Source organism: Amia ocellicauda, chromosome 5 (genome assembly GCF_036373705.1).
Source record: "Amia ocellicauda isolate fAmiCal2 chromosome 5, fAmiCal2.hap1, whole genome shotgun sequence".
NCBI lineage: Eukaryota > Metazoa > Chordata > Actinopteri > Amiiformes > Amiidae > Amia > Amia ocellicauda.
In genome coordinates, this window is record NC_089854.1 from 11521108 (window position 1) to 11546432 (window position 25325).

Below are 25325 nucleotides of genomic sequence, written 5' to 3' on the forward strand. Positions count from 1 at the left end.
TAAAGAAATGTGTGCCAACAAGGAGTAAAGACAATGCCAAGCCCACCTCTGCCCGCCACTGATAGGCTGGCACAGCCCCTGCGATCAAAGACACAATCTATTTTCAAATAAATATAATCCATTGACGCTTGTCTTTCTGTCTCAGGAGAAAAAACGTGGATCGAGATGAGACACAAGAAACGCCCTTTCTAATAAACTGCAACATTATTGGCTGAAACCGTTTTATGTGAGCCTGCAGTCTTATTGGTTACAATAGGCGCGTCTGCTCCCATTGGCTAGAAAGACTCAAGTGGGTTTGGCACAGAGCATGATTGACAGTAGGCCTGGTTGTCTGGAAGTTCATCGGTTTGTTTAGAAGTTTGTCTGTTTATATTAATGAATAGACACATTAATTACATAGTTGATCAATGTAATTAATTGACACACGAATCGGACACATTTAAAAAGATACTTGACAGATTCCTGGATGAATTTACTACTCTATGGCCACACTGCCGGCTGCCTGGCCAAACTGACGAATTTTGAATGAATTTCACAATGAACTACCAGAGTGACGGACGAACACTTTTGGCACAAAACGGCACTGCGTGTTTATGAGAGATAGAGAGTGTGAAAGAGTGAGTAGAGGTTTGTTTCCAGAAGTTAAAGGAGGAGAGAGAAGGGGGCGGTTGCAGTAGCAAATAAATTCATCCATTAAGAAAGTGAAATACTATTCAGCTGTCTACGTGCGCCCTGCCGCTCAACCCCGCTCTACGTGTACTGTGTCTCCCTCTGGTGGCGGACCACTGGAAACACACGTCTGCCGTCCCGCTCGGTTCAGATCGGAGAGGATTTACAGCGACGCTGCTGCTGCTGATAATAATAATAGCAGAACTGAGCCAATATGACACAGTAAACACTATGAGAGCATAAACTGTGAGCCTCCCTCAAACACATTGATACACACACATAGAAACACACTGACACACACAATGTCAGTGACTGTGTGTGTGTATTACTTACTGAGTGTGTGTGACTTAATTTCACCCAGATTGAAGCTCTGTCAGTTATTATTTTGTATGTGTTTATTTAAGGATATATTTGTATTTTTAAGAATATGTTTCGTGGTGTTTTTATGATTTATATTGTTTATAGTTCTGATGCCTGTTGTGATGTGTCACTGTGTGTCTCTGAGCCGGACTGCAGCTGTGCACAGATTTAAAAGCTGGCATTATCACTCACCGACTCTCTCTCTCTCTCTCTCTCTCTCTCTCTCTCTCTCTCTCTCTCTCTCTCTCTCCCTGCCGCACGCTCTCTCAGTCTCCCACCCTTCCTCTCTTCATCGCTCTAACTCTCCCTCCCTTCCTCATCTTTCTCTCTGCCTCCCTCTCCCTCCCTCTCTCCCTGTCTCTCTCTCCCTCACCACCTCTCTCTCGGATGGAGTGGCTGCAGTAAGATGAGTGCCGCTGGAATTCATTGCGGCTTCCTGAAGAAATATGGTGAGAGGAGCCTCAGGGCAGAGACAGGGACAGAGACCAGAAGAGCAGCACCACACTATTACACTGGAGTAGTGCTGTTACACTGGAGTAGTGTTGTTACACACGAGTAGTGCTGTTACAGTGTAGTATTGCTGTTGCACTGGAGTAGTGCTGTTACCCTGGAGTAGTGTTATTATAGTAGAGTAGTGCTGTTACACTGGAGTAGTGCTGTTACAGTGTAGTATTGCTGTTGCACTGGAGTAGTGCTGTTACCCTGGAGTAGTGTTATTATAGTAGAGTAGTGCTGTTACAGTAGAGTAGTGCTGTTACACTGGAGTAGTGCTGTTATAGTAGAGTAATGCTGTTACAGTAGAGTAGTGCTGTTACACTGGAGTAGTGCTGTTATAGTAGAGTAATGCTGTTACAGTAGAGTAGTGCTGTTACACTGGAGTAGTGCTGTTATAGTAGAGTAATGCTGTTACAGTAGAGTAGTGCTGTTACACTGGAGTAGTGTTGTTACACACGAGTAGTGCTGTTACACACGAGTAGTGCTGTTACATTGGAGTAGTGCTTTTACACTGGAGTAGTGTTGTTACACTGGAGTAGTGCTCTGATAGTGGAGTAGTGCTGTTACACTAGAGTAGTGCTGTTATAGTAGAGTAATGCTGTTACAGTAGAGTAGTGCTGTTACACTGGAGTAGTGCCCTTACAGTGGAGTAGTGCTCTTACACTGGAGTAGTGCTCTTATAGTGGAGTAGTGCTGTTACAGTAGGGGGCTGTACTGTAATGTTGTGCTGTGCTTTGTGTTGTGTTGTATTACTTTGTTTTGTGTTTTGTGTTGTGTTTTAGTGCAGTGCTCAGTGTGGTGAGTGTGGTGTTGTTTAATATCACATGTTCAATGTGACATTTCGTGTCAGTTAAAGATAGTTTTGTACACAAAATATGATGCACTCTGCAACCTATAGGCCACATCACTGGACTGGATGCAGTGCCTGAGTTAGTGACTCAGTCAGTGTATCAGTCAGTCAGTCAGTCAGTGTGCTGGTGTGCAGGTGTGTGTTGGTATGCTGTGCAGTGTGTGTCGCTGCATTGTGCAGTGTGTGTCAGTGCGCTGTGCAGTGTGTGTTGGTATGCTGTGCAGGTGTGTGTCAGTACGTTGTGCAGTGTGTGTCAGTGCGCTGTGCAGTGTGTGTCAGTGCGCTGTGCAGGTGTGTGTCAGTGAGCTGTGCAGTGTGTGTTGGTATGCTGTGCAGTGTGTGTCGCTGCAGTGTGCAGTGTGCGTCAGTGTGCTGTGCAGTGTGTGTCGGTGTGCTGTGGAGTGTTTGTCTGTGGAGTGTGTGTCAGTGCAGTGTACAGGTGTGTGTCGGTGCGCTGTGCAGTGTGTGTTGGTATGGTGTGCAGTGTGTGTCAGTGAGCTGTGCAGTGTGTGTCGGTGTGCTGTGGAGTGTGTGTCAGTGAGCTGTGCAGTGTGTGTCGGTGTGCTGTGGAGTGTTTGTCTGTGGAGTGTGTGTCAGTGCAGTGTACAGGTGTGTGTGTCGGTGTGCTGTGCAGTATGTGTCAGTGCGCTGTGCAGTGTGTGTCAGTGCGCTGTGCAGGTGTGTGTCGGTGTGCTGTGCAGTGTGTGTCGGTGTGCTGTGGAGTGTTTGTCTGTGGAGTGTGTGTCAGTGCAGTGTACAGGTGTGTGTGTCGGTGTGCTGTGCAGTGTGTGTCAGTGCGCTGTGCAGTGTGTGTCGGTGTGCTGTGGAGTGTTTGTCTGTGGAGTGTGTGTCAGTGCAGTGTACAGGTGTGTGTTGGTATGCTGTGCAGGTGTGTGTCGCTGCAGTGTGCAGTGTGTGTCAGTGCACTGTGCAGGTGTGTGTCGGTGTGCTGTGGAGTGTTTGTCAGTGAGCTGTGCAGTGTGTGTTGGTATGCTGTGCAGTGTGTGTCGCTGCATTGTGCAGTGTGTGTCAGTGCGCTGTGCAGTGTGTGTTGGTATGCTGTGCAGTGTGTGTCAGTGTGCTGTGCAGTGTGTGTCAGTGCAGTGTACAGGTGTGTGTTGGTATGCTGTGCAGGTGTGTGTCGCTGCAGTGTGCAGTGTGCGTCAGTGTGCTGTGCAGTGTGTGTCAGTGTGCTGTGCAGTGTGTGTTGGTGTGCTGTGGAGTGTTTGTCTGTGGAGTGTGTGTCAGTGCACTGTGCAGTGTGTGTCGGTGTGCTGTGCAGTATGTGTCAGTGCGCTGTGCAGTGTGTGTCAGTGCGCTGTGCAGGTGTGTGTCGGTGTGCTGTGGAGTGTTTGTCTGTGGAGTGTGTGTCAGTGCACTGTGCAGTGTGTGTCGGTGTGCTGTGCAGTGTGTGTCAGTGCACTGTGCAGTGTGTGTCGGTGTGCTGTGCAGTGTTTGTCTGTGGAGTGTGTGTCAGTGCAGTGTACAGGTGTGTGTTGGTATGCTGTGCAGGTGTGTGTCGCTGCAGTGTGCAGTGTGTGTCAGTGCACTGTGCAGGTGTGTGTCGGTGTGCTGTGGAGTGTTTGTCAGTGAGCTGTGCAGTGTGTGTTGGTATGCTGTGCAGTGTGTGTCAGTGTGCTGTGCAGTGTGTGTCAGTGCGCTGTGCAGTGTGTGTCAGTGAGCTGTGCAGGTGTGTGTCAGTGTGCTGTGCAGTGTGTGTTGGTATGCTGTGCAGTGTGTGTCGCTGCAGTGTGCAGTGTGTGTCGGTGTGCTGTGGAGTGTTTGTCTGTGGAGTGTGTGTCAGTGCAGTGTACAGGTGTGTGTTGGTATGCTGTGCAGGTGTGTGTCGCTGCAGTGTGCAGTGTGTGTCAGTGCGCTGTGCAGGTGTGTGTCGGTGTGCTGTGCAGTGTGTGTTGGTATGCTGTGCAGTGTGTGTCAGTGCGCTGTGCAGTGTGTGTCAGTGTGCTGTGCAGTGTGTGTTGGTATGCTGTGCAGGTGTGTGTCGCTGCAGTGTGCAGTGTGTGTCAGTGCACTGTGCAGGTGTGTGTCGGTGTGCTGTGGAGTGTTTGTCTGTGGAGTGTGTGTCAGTGCAGTGTACAGGTGTGTGTCGGTGCGCTGTGCAGTGTGTGTCAGTGTGCTGTGCAGTGTGTGTTGGTATGGTGTGCAGTGTGTGTCAGTGAGCTGTGCAGTGTGTGTCGGTGTGCTGTGGAGTGTGTGTCAGTGCGCTGTGCAGGTGTGTGTCGGTGTGCTGTGCAGTATGTGTCAGTGCGCTGTGCAGTGTGTGTCAGTGCGCTGTGCAGGTATGTGTCGGTGTGCTGTGCAGTGTGTGTCGGTGTGCTGTGGAGTGTTTGTCTGTGGAGTGTGTGTCAGTGCAGTGTACAGGTGTGTGTCGGTGTGCTGTGCAGTGTGTGTCAGTGCACTGTGCAGTGTGTGTCGGTGTGCTGTGGAGTGTTTGTCTGTGGAGTGTGTGTCAGTGCAGTGTACAGGTGTGTGTTGGTATGCTGTGCAGGTGTGTGTCGCTGCAGTGTGCAGTGTGTGTCAGTGCACTGTGCAGGTGTGTGTCGGTGTGCTGTGGAGTGTTTGTCAGTGAGCTGTGCAGTGTGTGTTGGTATGCTGTGCAGTGTGTGTCGCTGCATTGTGCAGTGTGTGTCAGTGCGCTGTGCAGTGTGTGTTGGTATGCTGTGCAGTGTGTGTCAGTGTGCTGTGCAGTGTGTGTCAGTGCGCTGTGCAGTGTGTGTCAGTGAGCTGTGCAGGTGTGTGTCAGTGTGCTGTGCAGTGTGTGTTGGTATGCTGTGCAGTGTGTGTCGCTGCAGTGTGCAGTGTGTGTCGGTGTGCTGTGGAGTGTTTGTCTGTGGAGTGTGTGTCAGTGCAGTGTACAGGTGTGTGTTGGTATGCTGTGCAGGTGTGTGTCGCTGCAGTGTGCAGTGTGCGTCAGTGTGCTGTGCAGTGTGTGTCAGTGTGCTGTGCAGTGTGTGTCGGTGTGCTGTAGAGTGTTTGTCTGTGGAGTGTGTGTCAGTGCAGTGTACAGGTGTGTGTCGGTGCGCTGTGCAGTGTGTGTTGGTATGGTGTGCAGTGTGTGTCAGTGAGTTGTGCAGTGTGTGTCGGTGCGCTGTGCAGTGTGTGTCAGTGCGCTGTGCAGGTGTGTGTCGGTGTGCTGTGGAGTGTTTGTCTGTGGAGTGTGTGTCAGTGCAGTGTACAGGTGTGTGTGTCGGTGTGCTGTGCAGTGTGTGTCAGTGCACTGTGCAGTGTGTGTCGGTGTGCTGTGGAGTGTTTGTCTGTGGAGTGTGTGTCAGTGCAGTGTACAGGTGTGTGTTGGTATGCTGTGCAGGTGTGTGTCGCTGCAGTGTGCAGTGTGTGTCAGTGTGCTGTGCAGTGTGTGTCAGTGCGCTGTGCAGTGTGTGTCAGTGAGCTGTGCAGGTGTGTGTCAGTGTGCTGTGCAGTGTGTGTTGGTATGCTGTGCAGTGTGTGTCGCTGCAGTGTGCAGTGTGTGTCGGTGTGCTGTGGAGTGTTTGTCTGTGGAGTGTGTGTCAGTGCAGTGTACAGGTGTGTGTTGGTATGCTGTGCAGGTGTGTGTCGCTGCAGTGTGCAGTGTGTGTCAGTGCGCTGTGCAGGTGTGTGTCGGTGTGCTGTGCAGTGTGTGTTGGTATGCTGTGCAGTGTGTGTCAGTGCGCTGTGCAGTGTGTGTCAGTGAGCTGTGCAGTGTGTGTCGGTGTGCTGTGCAGTGTGTGTTGGTATGCTGTGCAGTGTGTGTCGGTGTGCTGTGCAGTGTGTGTCAGTGTGCTGTGCAGTGTGTGTTGGTATGCTGTGCAGTGTGTGTCGCTGCAGTGTGCAGTGTGTGTCGGTGTGCTGTGGAGTGTTTGTCTGTGGAGTGTGTGTCGGTGTGCTGTGCAGTGTGTGTCAGTGCGCTGTGCAGTGTGTGTCAGTGTGCTGTGCAGTGTGTGTCAGTGCGCTGTGCAGTGTGTGTCAGTGAGCTGTGCAGGTGTGTGTCAGTGTGCTGTGCAGTGTGTGTTGGTATGCTGTGCAGTGTGTGTCGCTGCAGTGTGCAGTGTGTGTCGGTGTGCTGTGGAGTGTTTGTCTGTGGAGTGTGTGTCAGTGCAGTGTACAGGTGTGTGTTGGTATGCTGTGCAGGTGTGTGTCGCTGCAGTGTGCAGTGTGTGTCAGTGCGCTGTGCAGGTGTGTGTCGGTGTGCTGTGCAGTGTGTGTTGGTATGCTGTGCAGTGTGTGTCAGTGCGCTGTGCAGTGTGTGTCAGTGTGCTGTGCAGTGTGTGTTGGTATGCTGTGCAGGTGTGTGTCGCTGCAGTGTGCAGTGTGTGTCAGTGCACTGTGCAGGTGTGTGTCGGTGTGCTGTGGAGTGTTTGTCTGTGGAGTGTGTGTCAGTGCAGTGTACAGGTGTGTGTCGGTGCGCTGTGCAGTGTGTGTCAGTGTGCTGTGCAGTGTGTGTTGGTATGGTGTGCAGTGTGTGTCAGTGAGCTGTGCAGTGTGTGTCGGTGTGCTGTGGAGTGTGTGTCAGTGCGCTGTGCAGGTGTGTGTCGGTGTGCTGTGCAGTATGTGTCAGTGCGCTGTGCAGTGTGTGTCAGTGCGCTGTGCAGGTATGTGTCGGTGTGCTGTGCAGTGTGTGTCGGTGTGCTGTGGAGTGTTTGTCTGTGGAGTGTGTGTCAGTGCAGTGTACAGGTGTGTGTCGGTGTGCTGTGCAGTGTGTGTCAGTGCACTGTGCAGTGTGTGTCGGTGTGCTGTGGAGTGTTTGTCTGTGGAGTGTGTGTCAGTGCAGTGTACAGGTGTGTGTTGGTATGCTGTGCAGGTGTGTGTCGCTGCAGTGTGCAGTGTGTGTCAGTGCACTGTGCAGGTGTGTGTCGGTGTGCTGTGGAGTGTTTGTCAGTGAGCTGTGCAGTGTGTGTTGGTATGCTGTGCAGTGTGTGTCGCTGCATTGTGCAGTGTGTGTCAGTGCGCTGTGCAGTGTGTGTTGGTATGCTGTGCAGTGTGTGTCAGTGTGCTGTGCAGTGTGTGTCAGTGCGCTGTGCAGTGTGTGTCAGTGAGCTGTGCAGGTGTGTGTCAGTGTGCTGTGCAGTGTGTGTTGGTATGCTGTGCAGTGTGTGTCGCTGCAGTGTGCAGTGTGTGTCGGTGTGCTGTGGAGTGTTTGTCTGTGGAGTGTGTGTCAGTGCAGTGTACAGGTGTGTGTTGGTATGCTGTGCAGGTGTGTGTCGCTGCAGTGTGCAGTGTGCGTCAGTGTGCTGTGCAGTGTGTGTCAGTGTGCTGTGCAGTGTGTGTCGGTGTGCTGTAGAGTGTTTGTCTGTGGAGTGTGTGTCAGTGCAGTGTACAGGTGTGTGTCGGTGCGCTGTGCAGTGTGTGTTGGTATGGTGTGCAGTGTGTGTCAGTGAGTTGTGCAGTGTGTGTCGGTGCGCTGTGCAGTGTGTGTCAGTGCGCTGTGCAGGTGTGTGTCGGTGTGCTGTGGAGTGTTTGTCTGTGGAGTGTGTGTCAGTGCAGTGTACAGGTGTGTGTGTCGGTGTGCTGTGCAGTGTGTGTCAGTGCACTGTGCAGTGTGTGTCGGTGTGCTGTGGAGTGTTTGTCTGTGGAGTGTGTGTCAGTGCAGTGTACAGGTGTGTGTTGGTATGCTGTGCAGGTGTGTGTCGCTGCAGTGTGCAGTGTGTGTCAGTGTGCTGTGCAGTGTGTGTCAGTGCGCTGTGCAGTGTGTGTCAGTGAGCTGTGCAGGTGTGTGTCAGTGTGCTGTGCAGTGTGTGTTGGTATGCTGTGCAGTGTGTGTCGCTGCAGTGTGCAGTGTGTGTCGGTGTGCTGTGGAGTGTTTGTCTGTGGAGTGTGTGTCAGTGCAGTGTACAGGTGTGTGTTGGTATGCTGTGCAGGTGTGTGTCGCTGCAGTGTGCAGTGTGTGTCAGTGCGCTGTGCAGGTGTGTGTCGGTGTGCTGTGCAGTGTGTGTTGGTATGCTGTGCAGTGTGTGTCAGTGCGCTGTGCAGTGTGTGTCAGTGAGCTGTGCAGTGTGTGTCGGTGTGCTGTGCATTGTGTGTTGGTATGCTGTGCAGTGTGTGTCGGTGTGCTGTGCAGTGTGTGTCAGTGTGCTGTGCAGTGTGTGTTGGTATGCTGTGCAGTGTGTGTCGCTGCAGTGTGCAGTGTGTGTCGGTGTGCTGTGGAGTGTTTGTCTGTGGAGTGTGTGTCGGTGTGCTGTGCAGTGTGTGTCAGTGCGCTGTGCAGTGTGTGTCAGTGTGCTGTGCAGTGTGTGTCGGTGTGCTGTGGAGTGTTTGTCTGTGGAGTGTGTGTCAGTGCAGTATACAGGTGTGTGTTGGTATGCTGTGCAGGTGTGTGTCGCTGCAGTGTGCAGTGTGTGTCAGTGCACTGTGCAGGTGTGTGTCGGTGTGCTGTGGAGTATTTGTCTGTGGAGTGTGTGTCAGTGCAGTGTACAGGTGTGTGTCGGTGCGCTGTGCAGTGTGTGTCAGTGTGCTGTGCAGTGTGTGTTGGTATGCTGTGCAGTGTGTGTCGCTGCAGTGTGCAGTGTGTGTCAGTGAGCTGTGCAGTGTGTGTCGGTGTGCTGTGGAGTGTGTGTCAGTGAGCTGTGCAGTGTGTGTCGGTGTGCTGTGTAGTGTTTGTCTGTGGAGTGTGTGTCAGTGCAGTGTACAGGTGTGTGTGTCGGTGTGCTGTGCAGTATGTGTCAGTGCGCTGTGCAGGTGTGTGTTGGTATGCTGTGCAGTGTGTGTCAGTGAGCTGTGCAGTGTGTGTTGGTATGCTGTGCAGTGTGTGTCGCTGCATTATGCAGTGTGTGTCAGTGTGCTGTGCAGTATGTGTCAGTGCGCTGTGCAGTGTGTGTCAGTGTGCTGTACAGTGTATGTCGGTGTGCTGTGGAGTGTTTGTCTGTGGAGTGTGTGTCAGTGCAGTGTACAGGTGTTTGTGTCAGTGTGCTGTGCAGTATGTGTCAGTGCGCTGTGCAGTGTGTGTCTGTGTGCTGTGCAGTGTGTGTTGGTATGCTGTGCAGTGTGTGTCAGTGCGCTGTGCAGTGTGTGTCAGTGTGCTGTGCAGTGTTTGTCAGTGCAGTGTACAGGTGTTTGTGTCAGTGTGCTGTGCAGTATGTGTCAGTGCGCTGTGCAGTGTGTGTCTGTGTGCTGTGCAGTGTGTGTTGGTATGCTGTGCAGTGTGTGTCTGTGTGCTGTGCAGTGTGTGTTGGTATGCTGTGCAGTGTGTGTCGGTGTGCTGTGCAGTGTTTGTCTGTGGAGTGTGTGTCGGTGTGCTGTGCAGTATGTGTCAGTGCGCTGTGCAGTGTGTGTCAGTGCGCTGTGCAGTGTGTGTCAGTGAGCTGTGCAGTGTGTGTCGGTGTGCTGTGCAGTGTTTGTCTGTGGAGTGTGTGTCGGTGTGCTGTGGAGTGTGTGTCAGTGTGCTGTGCAGTGTGTGTCGGTGTGCTGTGGAGTGTTTGTCTGTGGAGTGTGTGTCAGTGCAGTGTACAGGTGTGTGTGTCAGTGTGCTGTGCAGTGTGTCAGTGCAGTGTACAGGTGTGTGTCGGTGCGCTGTGCAGTGTGTGTTGGTATGGTGTGCAGTGTGTGTCAGTGAGCTGTGCAGTGTGTGTCGGTGTGCTGTGGAGTGTGTGTCAGTGAGCTGTGCAGTGTGTGTCGGTGTGCTGTGGAGTGTTTGTGGAGTGTGTGTCAGTGCAGTGTACAGGTGTGTGTGTCGGTGTGCTGTGCAGTATGTGTCAGTGCGCTGTGCAGTGTGTGTCTGTGTGCTGTGCAGTGTGTCAGTGCAGTGTACAGGTGTGTGTCGGTGCGCTGTGCTGTGTGTCAGACTCTCGCAGAGCAGCAGGCTCTCAATGATGTCTCAGCTGGTCTCTTAAGTAAAAAACACCCATCTCAGCTCCGGCTAAGAAGCATACATTACATAAATAAGTAAATAAATAGAGACAGTAGTTGTAACCCCCCACAGAGGCCAGCTGCTGCGTGTCCCAGATCGAACCCGGGCTCGGAGGCGGTCACCATGGAAACATGGTGCCTGTCCATCAGCTCCTGTGAGCCCTGTCTCTTACACACTCACCAGCAGGGGCAGTGCGGACTGTGTGTGAAGTGTGTGTCTATTCAGAGTGCAGTGTGTGTACTGTGTGTGTATTCAGAGTGCAGTGTGTGTTGTGTGTGTGTATTCAGAGTGCAGTGTGTGTATTCAGAGTGCAGTGTGTGTACTGTGTGTGTATTCAGAGTGCAGTGTGTACACTGTGTGTGTATTCAGAGTGCAGTGTGTGTTGTGTGTGTGTATTCAGAGTGCAGTGTGTGTTGTGTGTGTGTTTTCAGAGTGCAGTGTGTGTATTCAGAGTGCAGTGTGTGTACTGTGTGTGTGCAGTACAGGCTTCATTTGCAACACAATTTAGAGGAGGGCATTATATTACGCTGTCCTGAACTAAACTATAGTACCATATACTACACCATACTGCACTGTACACAATCACATGGTACTCTACTGTACCAACCTGTCACACTACAGTACTGTACTGACCACACTGTCACTGTACTGTTCTGTTCTGTACCACACTGCATTGCGCTGTACTAAACCACACTGTGTGACAGGGGCTGTGGGCTCTGTGTTTCCTGCTGCCCCCTCAGACACGCTTAGTGCGTTCCACCGCTTATCCCCAATCCATCTGACTGAGCTCTAATCCCAGAGAGAGAGAGATAGAGAAAGAGGTGGAGGAGGAAGAGAGAGAGGGATGAAGAGACAGACTAACATGGCAGTTACACACACACCAAGGGACACACACATACATACACGCCAACAGAGACACACACGCACACACACACATACACACACACAAACAAGCACACACACTTCCTCATAAACACACACACACTCATACAATCACTGACTCCATTACTCCTACTCACACGCACACACAGATTAATTTTATCTTAAGCTACTCACACACTGCCCCTTCATCCCTTGTTCTCCTCCCCCTCCCTTTCTCTCTCTCTGTCTCCATCCTACCCAACCTCCTGCCCTCTCCCCTTCCCTAAACACCACTCCCTTTCTCTTTCACACTAAACTTCCCTTTCCCCTTCTGTCCCTCCCACCCTCTCCCTGTCCCCCACCCTGACCCCCACCCTGACCCCCACCCATCTCCCTCTCTCTCTCTCCCTCTCTCTCAGGTGGGTTCCTGTTTAAGCAGTGGAAGGTGCGATTCCTCCTCCTGACAGCAGAGGGCAGCCTGCTGGTGTGCCGAGATGCAGACTCTCCTCCAGACCAGGCAGTGGCGCTGCAGGGAGGCTGTGAGGCTGTGCTGGAGGGCCGCGAAATCCTGGACCTGCCCAGGCTGCCCCCTGGGGGCCGAAGGGAGTGCTGCCTGGCCCTCATACTGCCTGAGGACAAGTACCTGCTGCTGATGGCGGACAGTGTGCAGGACTGCAGGTCTGTACTGGGGAGGGACTGGGAGGCACAGGAAGAGAATGGGAGGCACTAGGAGGGACAGGGAGACACTGAGAGACTGTGGGAAAGACTGGGAGACACTGAGACACTATAATAGTGAGAGACCGAGACACTGAGAGACTAAAGCACTGACAGAGACTGGGACACACCAAGACATTGTTAAACCAGCTGCTGTACCTGGGGTAGGAGTGTAGGGGGTGTGGGGGGCTGCGGGCACTCACCCTGTCCCTGTCTCTCCTCAGTCAGTGGCTGAGCATGCTGAGGAAGGTGCGAGAGGTGAGAGTCTCTGTTCAGTGTGTGTGTCGGTGTGAGCGATGTAATTCTGGGTGGTGTCAGTCTGATGTCAGTGTTAAGGTGTGTGTTAATGATGTCAGTCTGATATCAGTGTTAAGGTGTGTGTGTTAATGATGTCAGTGTTAATGTGTGTGTGTTAATTATGTCAGTATGAAGCTGTATGTGTTAATGATGTCGGTGTGATGACAGTGTTAATGTGTGTGTGTTTATTATGTCGGTGTGATGACAGTGTTAAGGTGTGTGTTGATGATGTCAATGTGATAACGGTGTTAATGTGTGTGTGTTAATTATGTCAGTGTTAAAGCTGTATGTGTTAATGATGTCCTTGTGATGTCAGTGTTAAGGTGTGTGTGTCTGCGTGTCTCAGGGCATGTCCTCTCCCTGCTCTGCTCTTCGCTCCTGCTCACGTCACATGACCTCGCCGCTGAGGCTCAACGACTCCATGCCCCTCGGCCAGGACACCCCGCCCCGAGACCGTGGTAAGAGCTGCCTGCTGCACCACGCTCCACTGCACAACTGTGTGCCTGTCTGTGTCTTTGTGTGTCTGTGTATGTTTTAGTTGTTACATCTTTGGACCGTGTCTTTCTTTCTCTCTCCCCTCCATTCTCCAGCAGTGTGTGTGTGTCCCCCGCCCCACATGCTCAGCAGTGGGGCGCCCCCCCACTCCCCGACCTGCCTGCGTCACGGCTGCAGCCCCCAGACTCGCCCCCCGCTGCGCGCTGTATGCCTGCTGATGGGCGGGGCGGCCGGCTCCTCCGCGCTGGGGTACCTGGGCTCCTGCGTGCCCTCCCCACCCCCCAGTGCAGCCGGTGCGGCCGCCGTCTCTACAGAGATCCAGCCCCCGCCCCAGCCGCTGCCCCCTCACGCCTTCCAGGAGCTGGGGTTCCAGCCCACCACCTGCAGCCCCCTGCCCCACCACCACCACCACCACCACCACGCCGACCCCCCGCAGTTCCACGGCCTGGACTTCGAGGCCGACCCCGACTTCGACGCCTTCGACTGCGGAGGATTCACCTTCTAGGGAGGGAGAGATGATACTCTTGCTGTTATTGCTGTTGTTAATATTAATATGATTATCTGTATATTTGTATTCGTTTATTCTCCTGTCTTTATGTGTGTATTGTCAAAGGCAGAGGAATATAAACATTGGCTATTCCAGCAACTCATTGACAGTGATCTCTCAATTATTTACAAATAACCACACTTTTTTGGGGGGGGAGGGGGTTGATTGTTGTTAGTTTGAGTTATTTGGGGTTGTATTTTCAGGGTGTGGTTTGAGCAGAGTTTGTTTGTGAGTGTGTGAGTGCAGTTTTTCTTTCTCAGTTTCATGCCCGGTTTTCTTTTTGCTTCCTGGTGCTACTGCATCTCTATGCAGTGTTGCCGTATGGGACTCTTCAGCTGTCACTGGAGTCTGAAAATCAACTTGTTTTTAACTAACAGTCTTGGCATTTAATGTAGTACTTTATATTAATACCAAATAATAAGATATATAATGGTAAAATTATTAGTGTTTTATTTAATTGCAGCAACTGCCTCATTATACTACATTAACAAAAGGAAAAATTGAGAACATATAACTATATTCTTAGCTGACAAGTTCAGGTTCAAAGAAGAGGTCAACTCACTCCTAATGAGATGGATGGGCCTGTACATCCTTTCATAACTGATCAAATAAAATAAGTTAAAAAAAAAAATCTATCCCTCTATCCCTTTATCCTGTTCATGTGGTTTCTGTCCTTCTTTACTTCTTTTGCCTTTCTTTCTTTTTAATTTCTTTGTTTACTTTCTCTTCATTCTCTTTTTCTTTCCCTTTTGTTTTTACATATTTGTCCTTTTGTAATTCCTGTGAATTCCTTACAATTTTTTGTTAGCTTTTCAATTGACTTAATTTGAAATAATTAAAATATAAAAGCTTCTTAGGAGCTTATCTTATCGGTGGCATCTCTCTCTGACTCTCTCGCCCCCTCTCTCTGTATCAGTCCATGCCAAGTTTATTTTTTATTACTTTTATTTTATCGCAGTGGATTTCGTAACTTCTTTTGCTACAGTGTAACTTCTGTCTCGCTCTGTTTTGCACGTTCACATGTTATAATAAAGTGCTCATTTACAGAGTGTCTGTGTGGGTGTGTCAGTGTGTGTGCAACAGAAGAGCGAAAGACACAAAGACAGATCAAAACAAAATAATTGTGGTGAGGCAGAAAGAGAGACAGAGAGGGAGGAGAGACAGTGAGAGTCAGACACACAGAGCAGTGCAGTTGCGTGTCAGTCTGGTGCAGTTGCGTGTCAGCGATGGAGCTCCTCGTCAGTGTGGTTCTGTGCGCTGTGGTTCTGATTCTGCTCATGCTGCTGTCCCGAGGTGGGGAGCGGGGGCGGGCGCTGCCACCAGGACCTACCCCCCTGCCTCTCCTCGGCAATGTCCTGTCCCTGGACCGCAACAACATCATCCAGAGCTTCATGCAGGTGAGAAGGATGTGTGTGCACGTGATTTAAGTGTGTGTTTGTTTGCATGCAGTGTGTGAGTTTCTGTGTCCAATATGTGTGCAGTGTGCTGGTGTGTGGTAGATTGTAATGCAGTGTGTATGCCTGTGTGTGCAGTGTCTGAGTTTGTGTGTTATTGTCTATGAACCCATCTCTCCCTTGCACTCTCTCTCTCTCTCTCTCTCTGTCCTCAGCTGTGCTCACAGTACGGCCCGGTGGTGACGGTCTACCTGGGGCCTCAACGGACGGTGTTGCTGGAGGGGGAGGCGACGGTCACGGAGGCACTGCTGGCACAGGCCGAGAACTTTGCTGGGAGAGCGCAGTCACCACTGTTGCTGGACATGACAAAGGGATACGGTGAGAGGAGGGAGATAGGGGGAAGTAAAGCAAGGGGCAAGGGGATGGGAAGGGAGGGGAGAAGGAGGATGACAGAATGAGGGAGAGGGATTGGTCAAGGAAGAGTGTCATGTCAAAAAGGATCTCTAGAGTGTACTGGTTGAATGTGACTGTGTGATAGTGAGAAGCTTGCCAGAGTCAGAGTGAGAACGGCCGGACGACTTTTTCCAGTTTTTCTTATTTATTATTTCTTAAAATTGTTTAGATTGAAACAGGGTTATTGGGGAATTTGTTTTGGCCAGGATGACCAGGTCAGGAGTGGAGGAGGGGAGTGGGGGAGACACCTTAAAAAAATGAAAAGACACAGAGCCTCCTCCCCACCACACACACATCCCGCCCCTGAGAATTGACGTTAGCACCCCAAGCTATTTTGCTCCATTAATCATAGTTTTTTAATCTTACATAACTGCTTTTGATGCTGTGCCCAAACAGACAGCTTTTCTGAGTATTTAATTAAATTACTTTGAATAAATAGTTTGAAGACAAATACTTTTTACTGACGGAAGGTACTGCTATGGGAGCAGCTTATGCACCCAATTATACAAATCTTTATATGGGTTTTTGGGAGTAGAATTGTATCTTTAGTAATGTAAAGGTTTGTTTATCATATGTTATCTAATGGTGGCGGTATATTGATGATATACTTTTAATCTGGTCAAGGACAGATTCACAACTAAAACACAGTGTGAGTCTGATCAACAAAGAATACACTATTTGGACCTTGATATTTCAAAGGGAGTGAATAATACCATACATACCTCTGTGTTTGCAAAACCTATGGATTGAAACTCCCCATTACGAGGAAGTAGTCATCATCCTCGCCATATGATAAGAAATATACTGTCAATTTAAATGTAGAAATAGAGGATATAACACTCAGAACACAGCAAAAAAGGCTAAATACACACATATTCCTCAAAAAGAAGGGGTAAAAACAACATTTATTTCTCGACTGAGTTTAACTACCTGTCTAATGATGTTAGAAGGATTCTTTATAAACATTGGCATGTTGAAAAGTATATTAAAAGTAATACAGGATAATGTAAAGAACATCAAGGACAAACTGATACACTCGCTAAGCCTTGCAGACTAGTCTATGTTGGACAGATTAAAAGACCACTTAAGCAGCAATTAGAAATCAATTAATCAACTAAAATGTGTATTATAAAATCAAATATATATATACCGGGTGCTCGAGTCAGCAAGGGGCCCATGCAGCTTGGGGAAAATGTGTAACAAAGTATTTATCTATGTCTTCTTTGCCTAATTAAGCTCCATGTGCTGTCACTGTGCTTAGTCCCGCCTTCAAGAAGTAAATTACCCAATCAGACGTGTCATATATGTCCTGCCTCCAAAAGGCATGTGAAGAGCCGGTATTAATGTTTTGTAATAACTATATAATGTTTTATATTAATACTAGCATTAGAAATAGCATGTATACAGACTGAGCAAATTAGATTTATCAGGCTAAGTAAAAGTCAACAATGTACATTTTTTAGAAATTCCTGTTAATAATAAAAAGATCACACAGTGGAGAAATAGCCCACAGCTGTTTGTTAAAAGTCTGTTTGTGGACTTAATTCGTTTCCCCAGATTGGCAGGAACTGTTTTGTTAATGAGCCCTTGCATTAAGTAGGGCTTAATATTTGTGACCACTCCAATGTGGCTGCCAAACCATGTGAAGGATCGACTTGAACAAAGAAATCCACCTCTCCCCGGATCCCACATCTCCCCCCGGCAAGACAGATCGTAAACGCACTCGGGCTAGTACCTGATTGGATGAACGGCCACAACATTCTACGTCATTTTCTTATAAAGCTTCACTCATGTTTGATGTGATGGTGAATGATGTGATAAATGTTGCAGGTTTGTTTACTAGTATCTAAAAAGTGTGGCCTCGATGCCCCGGCATAGAAACAACATTACTCTGCTTTTTCAGTTGGCTTATTTCAATCATCCTAGCAATATTATAGTATGGTAAATTATCATTATTGATGTGCTTTTAATATTTTGGAAAGTGGAAACATTATCTTCAGCTTGCTATGCGTGGACACTTCAGACTATACAACGTCTGCATATTGCTGCCTGGGAATGGACTGGACAGGGATGAGGGGAGGGGTGCTTAGAAAGGGGGGCCTAGAAAAAGCCCCAGGGCCCAATGTGGTTTAATGAGTGAAGTGCAATTGGAGCCTCAAATTATCTTACTACATGCTATATCCATTCAGATATGTTTAGCTGCTTGTAGCTATGTTGATTTTTATATTTATGTACTAGCATCATCATATTGTAGCCATTCTGAAAGCTTGCTCAAAAGGCTGGGCCGTTTAGTATTGTGGTAAGCGTTCTGCACTGCGGTATGGGAGACCTGTGTTTGAGTCTCATCATGGTCAAAACCCCAAAGTATGTTAAATATGCCATATCCCTACATATATGCTTGGCAGTGCTGTGCACAGCCTTGTGGGGGGAAGGGACTCAAACAAAACAAAGGGACATGAAGTGTGGTTGGGGGGGGTTCTTGTGAAGTGTGGTCCAGATGGAAAAATCAAGAATGAAATATAACATGTATGTTGTGTTTCATATTGTTGGTGAGAAAGTCTCTGAATATTTCTCTCTTTGAACTGTGATCTATGATTGTAAAGAGCAAGGAAGTCTGGTGAGGTATTTAAATTGTAGTAATGGATTTATGAGGTCTGGAGTAAAGGTTGTATACATTTCCAGAGAAAGAAAACACTAAACATCTTAATAGATGATTTGTGATGATTGGTGGAAAACAACAGATAAGGTGCTTAGATTACCATGGGAAAATATATAAAATGTGGCTTTTCCAACAGTAATTTGAGTATCTCTGCAGAGAGCTCCCAACACGTGTTGCTGAAACTGAGCCGACTGTTAAGCAAGGAATTGACTCTGTATGCTGAGGCTAGAGACTTGTTTGCAAACAAGATGTGTTTGTCTGTGTGTGTTTGTTTCTGTGTGTAAAAGCACTGTATTAAGGGATCTATGGAGAACTTCCAAGTATAGTATTTTGATTTTGTGTGTCCAATAAATTGGAACATTGTATTTTTGAACCTGTTTCTTTTTCCAGAAAAATCCTTTTTGCTGATGCCTTTATCCAAGGCGATTTACAGACACTAAAATACAATGTTCTATACATTACAAGATACACGCTGTACTCACAGTACTGATTACTGTGCCAAAGCCAAGATTGGATCACAATATCCTGGGAGCACAAGACATACTACTTTAGCCAGACTGAAGGAGGTGATGGGCTCTGAAGTGCACCCAGATCAAACCCATTGTATTACAGGGAGTTCCATTTCTGATATATTTTTATATTCGGGATGTGACTGGCAGCCTGTAGGTGCTGGGGTTCAGTGCAGGGCTGGTTCCTCAGGACCAGGAGAAGGTGTTTGACAGGGTCAAGCCTGGATACCCATGGAGAGCTCTGCAGATCTTGGGTTTCGGGTCCATTGTACGAATGCTGTACGATGACATCAGTGGTGGGCTGAGTGTGCCCATCCCAGTGCACAGGGGGTCATACAAGGTGACCCTCTGTCAGGGATACTCTACACCCTGGCCATTTAGCCCCTGCGCAGGGTCATCAGCAGCCTGGACCTGTATGTTTTGAGTCTCCCTGTAAGGTCCCTGTTGGACCTGTAAGTCAAAAGTCTCCCTCTCTGTTTCTCTGTTTGTTTGTTTGTGTGTGTGTGTGTTTTAACCCCCACCTCCCCTCCCTCCACAGGGCTGCTGATCAGTAATGGTCCACGCTGGCAGCAGCTGCGTCGCTTCACGCTGACCTGCCTGCGGGACTTTGGGATGGGCAGGAAAAGGATGGAGGAGTGGATCGTGCAGGAGAGCAGGCATCTGGTCACTGCGCTGAGCGACACACACTGTGAGAGTGGGAGGGAGGAGACTCGTGTCTCAGCGTTTCTCAGAGTGATTCAGCCTTTTAGTGCATCTGTGTATGTAGCTCTGAGTCCCTGTCGTCTCGTGTCTCTCAGTGTCTCTCAGTGACTCAGTGTCTCACTCTCTCAATGTTTCTTTCCCCACAGGTACCCCCTTTGACCCTGCCCCCCTGCTGCACAACCCTGCGAATAATGTGTTGTGTGTGCTGGTGTTCAGCCAGCGCTTCAATGAGCAGGACGCCCACTTCCTGCGGCTGCTGGAGCTCATTAACACCATCCTGCACATTCTGGGTGGACCCTGGGGACAGGTGAGAGGTGGGGACAGGTGAGGGGGGGGGGGGGGGCAGGTGAGAGGTGGGGGAGAGTGGCAGAGAATTGCAGGTGAGATGCAGTTAGGGTTACAGTTACTACTCATTCTCTCATTCTCTCTCTCATTCTATGCCCTCTCTCTCTCTCTCTCTCTCTCTCTCTCACCCTCTCTGTCTCTCTCCAGCTGTATAACGTTTTCCCAGGGGTGATGCGCTGGCTGCCCGGGCCACACAAGCATGCTCTGCAGGCGGGGGAGGAAATCAAGTGCTTCATCAGGGAGCGGATCCAGCAGCACAGAGACACACTGATTCCACACTCCCCCCGCGATTTCATCGACTACTACCTGCTCCAGATGGACCAGGTACCGCTGAGACACACTGGGAGACATTGGAAGACTAATACACACTGGGACACTGCCACACTAAGACACACTGAGACACACTGAGACACACTGGGACACTGAGTCTTCCTTCTTATCTCACTCCCTCTTCCCTCCCTCAGGAGAAGGACAACCCATCCACAGAGTTCAACTATGAGAACCTGGAGTGCACCATCCTCAACATGTTTCTGGCCGGGACAGAGACAGTCAGCACCACCTTAAGATTTACCTTCATGCTGCTCACCAAATACCCCCACATACAAGGTAGGGGCACTTACTGACAGTCCAAAAACACTGGGACACTTACTACGTATTGTTGTGATGACAGTCAGAGTGTGTGTGCGTGCATCCCATTCTTTGTGTCAGTCTGACCCTCTCTCTATCTCTCCTTCTCCCTCCCCCCCTCAGAGCGTGTGCAGTGTGAGATAGACAGTGTGGTGGGGGGGGACCGTGCCCCTGTGATGGAGGACCGGCGGAAGCTGCCCCTGACGGAGGCGGTGCTGAGCGAGACTCAGAGGCTGCTGGATCTGGTGCCTCTCAGTGTGCCTCACATGGCTACCCAAGACATCGCCTTCAAGGGCTACTGCATCCCACAGGTATGGTCCACTCCTCCTCCACATCCCTCCTCCCATCTCTCTCTCCATCACTCCCACTATCCCTATACCTCCCACTCTCAGAGCAGTATATTAACCCATCTTTCTCTCTCTCTCTCTCTCTCTCAGGGCACAATGATCTTGCCAATACTCACCTCTCTTTTGAAGGATAAGCAGATCTGGGCGGACCCTTACTCATTCAACCCTGACCACTTCCTGGACAGCCAGGGCAACTACAGGAGCAACCCCGCCTTCCTGCCCTTCTCTGCAGGTAATACGCCCTCACCTCATGACCCCTTGCCCAACTGCACTGACTGACTGTTATACTGCCTCGGTGAGTCTGTGCTGCTGTGTGAGATGGTGCACTGTTTCCTGGTTCAATTAACCTGTGAGAGGCTGTCAGGGCCTGACCTTGATAAGTGTAGCATATAAATTTGATAGAGTAGAGTGCACTGTGTGTGTTAACTCCTTATCTCTCTCTCTCCAGTGCAGTCTCTCTCTCTATCTCTCTCTCTCTCAATGCAGTATATAGATGCCTCTCTCACTCTCTCAGTTTAGTGTTGTGTGTATTAATCCCTCTCTCAATTCAATTCACTTCGTATTGCCAGTGCATTATACACATTTTAACAAACAATATAACAATATTTAAACAATACAGAAAACAAATATATATATATATATATATATATATATATATACACTCACCTAAAGGATTATTAGGAACACCTGTTCAATTTCTCATTAATGCAATTATCTAACCAACCAATCACATGGCAGTTGCTTCAATGCATTTAGGGGTGTGGTCCTGGTCAAGACAATCTCCTGAACTCCAAACTGAATGTCTGAATGGGAAAGAAAGGTGATTTAAGCAATTTTGAGCGTGGCATGGTTGTTGGTGCCAGACGGGCCGGTCTGAGTATTTCACAATCTGCTCAGTTACTGGGATTTTCACGCACAACCATTTCTAGGGTTTACAAAGAATGGTGTGAAAAGGGATAAACATCCAGCATGCGGCAGTCCTGTGGGCGAAAATGCCTTGTTGATGCTAGAGGTCAAAGGAGAATGGGCCGACTGATTCAAGCTGATAGAAGAGCAACTTTGACTGAAATAACCACTCGTTACAACCGAGGTATGCAGCAAAGCATTTGTGAAGCCACAACACGTACAACCTTGAGGCGGATGGGCTACAACAGCAGAAGACCCCACCAGGTACCACTCATCTCCACTACAAATAGGAAAAAGAGGCTACAATTTGCACAAGCTCACCAAAATTGGACAGTTGAAGACTGGAAAAATGTTGCCTGGTCTGATGAGTCTCGATTTCTGTTGAGACATTCAGATGGTAGAGTCAGAATTTGGCGTAAACAGAATGAGAACATGGATCCATCATGCCTTGTTACCACTGTGCAGGCTGGTGGTGGTGGTGTAATGGTGTGGGGGATGTTTTCTTGGCACACTTTAGGCTCCTTAGTGCCAATTGGGCATCGTTTATTGTTTCTGACCATGTCCATCCCTTTATGACCACCATGTACCCATCCTCTGATGGCTACTTCCAGCAGGATAATGCACCATGTCACAAAGGTCGAATAATTTCAAATTGGTTTCTTGAACATGACAATGAGTTCACTGTACTAAACTGGCCCCCACAGTCACCAGATCTCAACCCAATAGATCATCTTTGGGATGTGGTGGAACGGGAGCTTCATGCCCTGGATGTGCATCCCACAAATCTCCATCAAATGCAAGATGCTATCCTATCAATATGGGCCAACATTTCTAAAGAATGCTTTCAGCACCTTGTTGAATCAATGCCATGTAGAATTAAGGCAGTTCTGAAGGCGAAAGGGGGTCAAACACAGTATTAGTATGGTGTTCCTAATAATCCTTTAGGTGAGTGTGTATATATATATATATATATATATATATATACACCACTCCCCACACCCCACCCTCATACAACACAAATACAAACAGAACAGGTTTCCGTCCTCCCCTCCCTCTAGCAGGTATGGTGTCTATACACTGTACTGTCCCTCAGGCTGTGACAGTTGCACACATATTTGGCAGCCAGTGGGGCTGTGTGTCCTTCTCCCAGCACGACTGACAGTGTTTCTGTGTTTGTCATTTGTGGGAATTGTGAGATGGAGAGACTGATTTTATTTATACAATTCTCCCGTATTTGGGAGTATTTTTTACAGGTCAGGAGAAAGTGCATCTCTGTCTCGACCTCTCTTGTCTCACAGTGACCACAGATCCTGTTCTTCCTGGCCAGCCAGCTCTGCCTGTGTCAGCCTGTCTCTGTGGCCAGGCTGTGGCCACTGAGCCGGTATTTGGTCAGGATCTGCCTGTGCTTTGTGTTTCTGACAGTCACCAGGTATTCTGTCAGGCTGTAGTTTCGACTGAGGGTCCGATAGCACTCAAGATTGTTTTGTGTTTTAGTGTTGGTTTCCCAATGGCCCAGATAAGAGTGTTTGAGGTGTTGTATAATTTGGTTCAGAGGAATTGGCATTGTTAGTGCAGTGCTGTCCTGCAGCTGACTGAGCGCAGCATCGCTCTGCTCAGAGAGCCTCAGGACCAGCTGGCTGAGGGGACTCTTCTCTGGGCTGAGCTCCTGGTTTTGCAAGGCTTTGAAATGGAGTGAGTTAGAGTCATGTTTTAAGTGAATCCAATATTTCAGTGCTCTTTTTTTAATGTTAATAATTAGTGGATAAAGGCATAATTCAGCCCTGCGTTTGTTGTTTGGTGTATTTCTCTGTACTTTCAATATATTTCTACTGAATTCTGCATGCAGGTGTCTGTGGGGTGGTTGTCGCAATTTGTTAACTCCTGGTTGGGGATTGGATATTATAGAGCCTCCTCTTTATGGCATTGAAAGCCAGGTCCAACACAGTACATTCACTGCCTGACTCCCTGAGGTGCTGATGATCAGACCCAGGTGTGTGAATCTAGTGCTTTGCTCTAGGGTGGTGCTGCCTAGAGTGGAGTGGTACTTGTTTCCTTGAGCTCTGGCTTTCTTCCCGAATATCATGACTCTGGTTTTATTCATGTTTACTGCCAGGGCCCAGGTCTGTCAGTACTGCTCCAGCAGTGACAGGCTTTGCTGAAGCCCCTGTTCTGTGGGCGACAGCAGCACCAGGTCATCTGAAAAAGTAGGAACTTAACTTCAGTGTCATGTAGGGTGAGGCTGGAGACACTGTGGCCAACTCGTTGATGCAGATGTTGAACAGTGTTGGGCCCTGCCTCACTCCCTGCCCTTGTGTTATTTTATTGTCAATCTTTACTCCACATTTATTTTCTGAATACATTGATTTTATGATGTCGTATACTTTACCTACACCACTTTGTAGAAGTGAAGGAATAGTCCTTTGTGCCAAATTGAATGAAATGCCTTTTAAAAAAGTGTATGAAGCATGCAAATATCTTTCCTTTATAACTTTGATGGACATATTTATTTATTAAGGTGTGTAGAGTGTAAATATGATCAGATGTGCGGTGTTTTGGGAGGAAGCCAATCTGACTCTTACTCAGGACACTGTGCTCGGTAAGGAAGGCCAGTATCCTTCCCCAGGTTACTGCTCACCCAATGTCCCTCTCTCTCTGTCTCTCTCTCTCTCTCTTTGTCTCTCTCAGGTAAGCGCTCATGTGTGGGGGAGTTCCTGGCCCGTACTGAGCTGTTCCTGTTTCTGGTGTCAGTGCTGCAGCGCTTCACTGTGTCTGCGCCGCTGGGCCCCGACTCACTGGACATCAACTTACAGATTGGCTCCTTCGCCAACCTGCCCGGCCCCTGCATGCTCATTGCCAAGCCTCGCTGATTGACCACGCCTCTCATGACCACGCCCCCGTTCACATGTGGCCACACCCCAGCGTCTTTCCCTCTTCTCTCTTTCTCTTTCTTGCTCTATCACTCTCTTTCTCCTTACCTTTCTCTCCCTTGTTCTCCCTCTCTCTCTCACTAGCTCCCCCCTCTCTTTCTGGGGTCCTTAATTAACCTTTGATTTTGTCATTGGTTACAATGACAGACACACTCACATATAATATTGAGGTCTTTTCAGCTGTTGACTGTAAACCTGTGCAATGTGCTCTGTGTTTAAGCTGCAGCCTGTAGAGAAGTCATACACAAATAAATCATGAACCTTACAGGCATGATCTGTTGCTCCTTGGTGTTGCCAAAGCTGTTACTCAACAGAAATTATAGATCAATACATAAATAAGGCATGAGAAACACATCCACAACTCCCTCATTTCCTAATATTAAGAGGAAAGAGAGTACAGACTGAACAGCTTCCCTTAGCCCTCTGAACATCTTCACAACTGCCCTCTCCCTCTGCATAGCCCTGCCCTCCCCATCAAGACTGAACAGCACAGGTCAGTGAAAGTCAGTATGTAATAAATTAACTGTGCCATACTCCACTGGACTGTAATCCACTCACTATACTATACGGTAATACTATACTGTAATACTGTAATACGAAATATACTGCAATACAATGCATGGCACTGTACTCTACCATACTATAATATTATGATATTATTCCTATAAATGTTATATTTGAAATGTGTATGTAAAGTTGTTGCCCTTGCTGTGTCGAACATTGTCAGTGATTGGACTATGTGAGTCATCTGGAGTATTGGTATGTGCATTAGTAATAATAAAACACATTTCCATTCATAGTTTCTGCATTTGTTGTGTCTGTGCATCGCCCTGAGTGCAGCTGCATATTTAAATCTGTGTGTTTGAATTCCCCTTTCTTTGGCCCTCTCCCAGCGGGGTGATACGGTCAATGTTGTCGTTCTTATTTTTAATGCGGAAAGCCATGTATATTACTGTATTGTACCGTAGGGCACTGTGTGTAATACTGCTTTGTTGCACTGTGCTCTATACTCTACTGGAATACAATACACTGTATTATTATTATTTATTTATTTATTTATTTATTTATTTATTTATTTATTTATTAGCAGACGCCCCAAGGCATAATACATTTTTCAAATTCCAATTTACACAAGTGTATACAAGATATAAAATAAACAATATACAGTATATGGTCTTACATCCTAGATTGTAAAAGTGCAGACAAGATGTTAAATCACAGTCAAGGGCCAAGGGAAGTTAGCATAGGGGAAATCAAAATAAACAATATGAGTACTAGTGAAGCTAAAGCAAGAAGTATGACAAGCGTCGTATAAATGCAATCTTATA

At 48.5% G+C, this 25325-nt stretch overlaps 2 protein-coding genes across 3 annotated transcripts; both read left to right on the top strand.

Annotated features, from left to right (window-relative positions):
• The first annotated feature begins 1305 nt into the window (after positions 1-1305).
• On the top strand, positions 1306-13086 carry LOC136750546 (uncharacterized). Its single transcript, XM_066705691.1, has 5 exons — positions 1306-1478; positions 11495-11753; positions 12014-12047; positions 12433-12544; positions 12680-13086. Exons 1-5 carry the CDS (start codon positions 1436-1438, stop codon positions 13084-13086), a joined length of 855 nt encoding a protein of 284 aa, XP_066561788.1. The 5' UTR covers positions 1306-1435.
• A 1151-nt stretch (positions 13087-14237) lies between these two features.
• LOC136749433 (cytochrome P450 2B11) lies at positions 14238-24796 on the top strand. Of its 2 annotated transcripts, XM_066703733.1 has the most exons (9): positions 14239-14525; positions 14738-14900; positions 18682-18831; positions 18992-19152; positions 19338-19514; positions 19655-19796; positions 19941-20128; positions 20255-20396; positions 23756-24796. In XM_066703733.1, exons 1-9 carry the CDS (start codon positions 14355-14357, stop codon positions 23935-23937), a joined length of 1476 nt encoding a protein of 491 aa, XP_066559830.1. In that variant the 5' UTR covers positions 14239-14354; the 3' UTR covers positions 23938-24796. The 2 variants fall into 2 exon arrangements, with proteins under 2 accessions (XP_066559829.1, XP_066559830.1); XM_066703732.1 differs by having other exon boundaries at positions 14238-14525; positions 19941-20396.
• Positions 24797-25325: the final 529 nt, after the last annotated feature.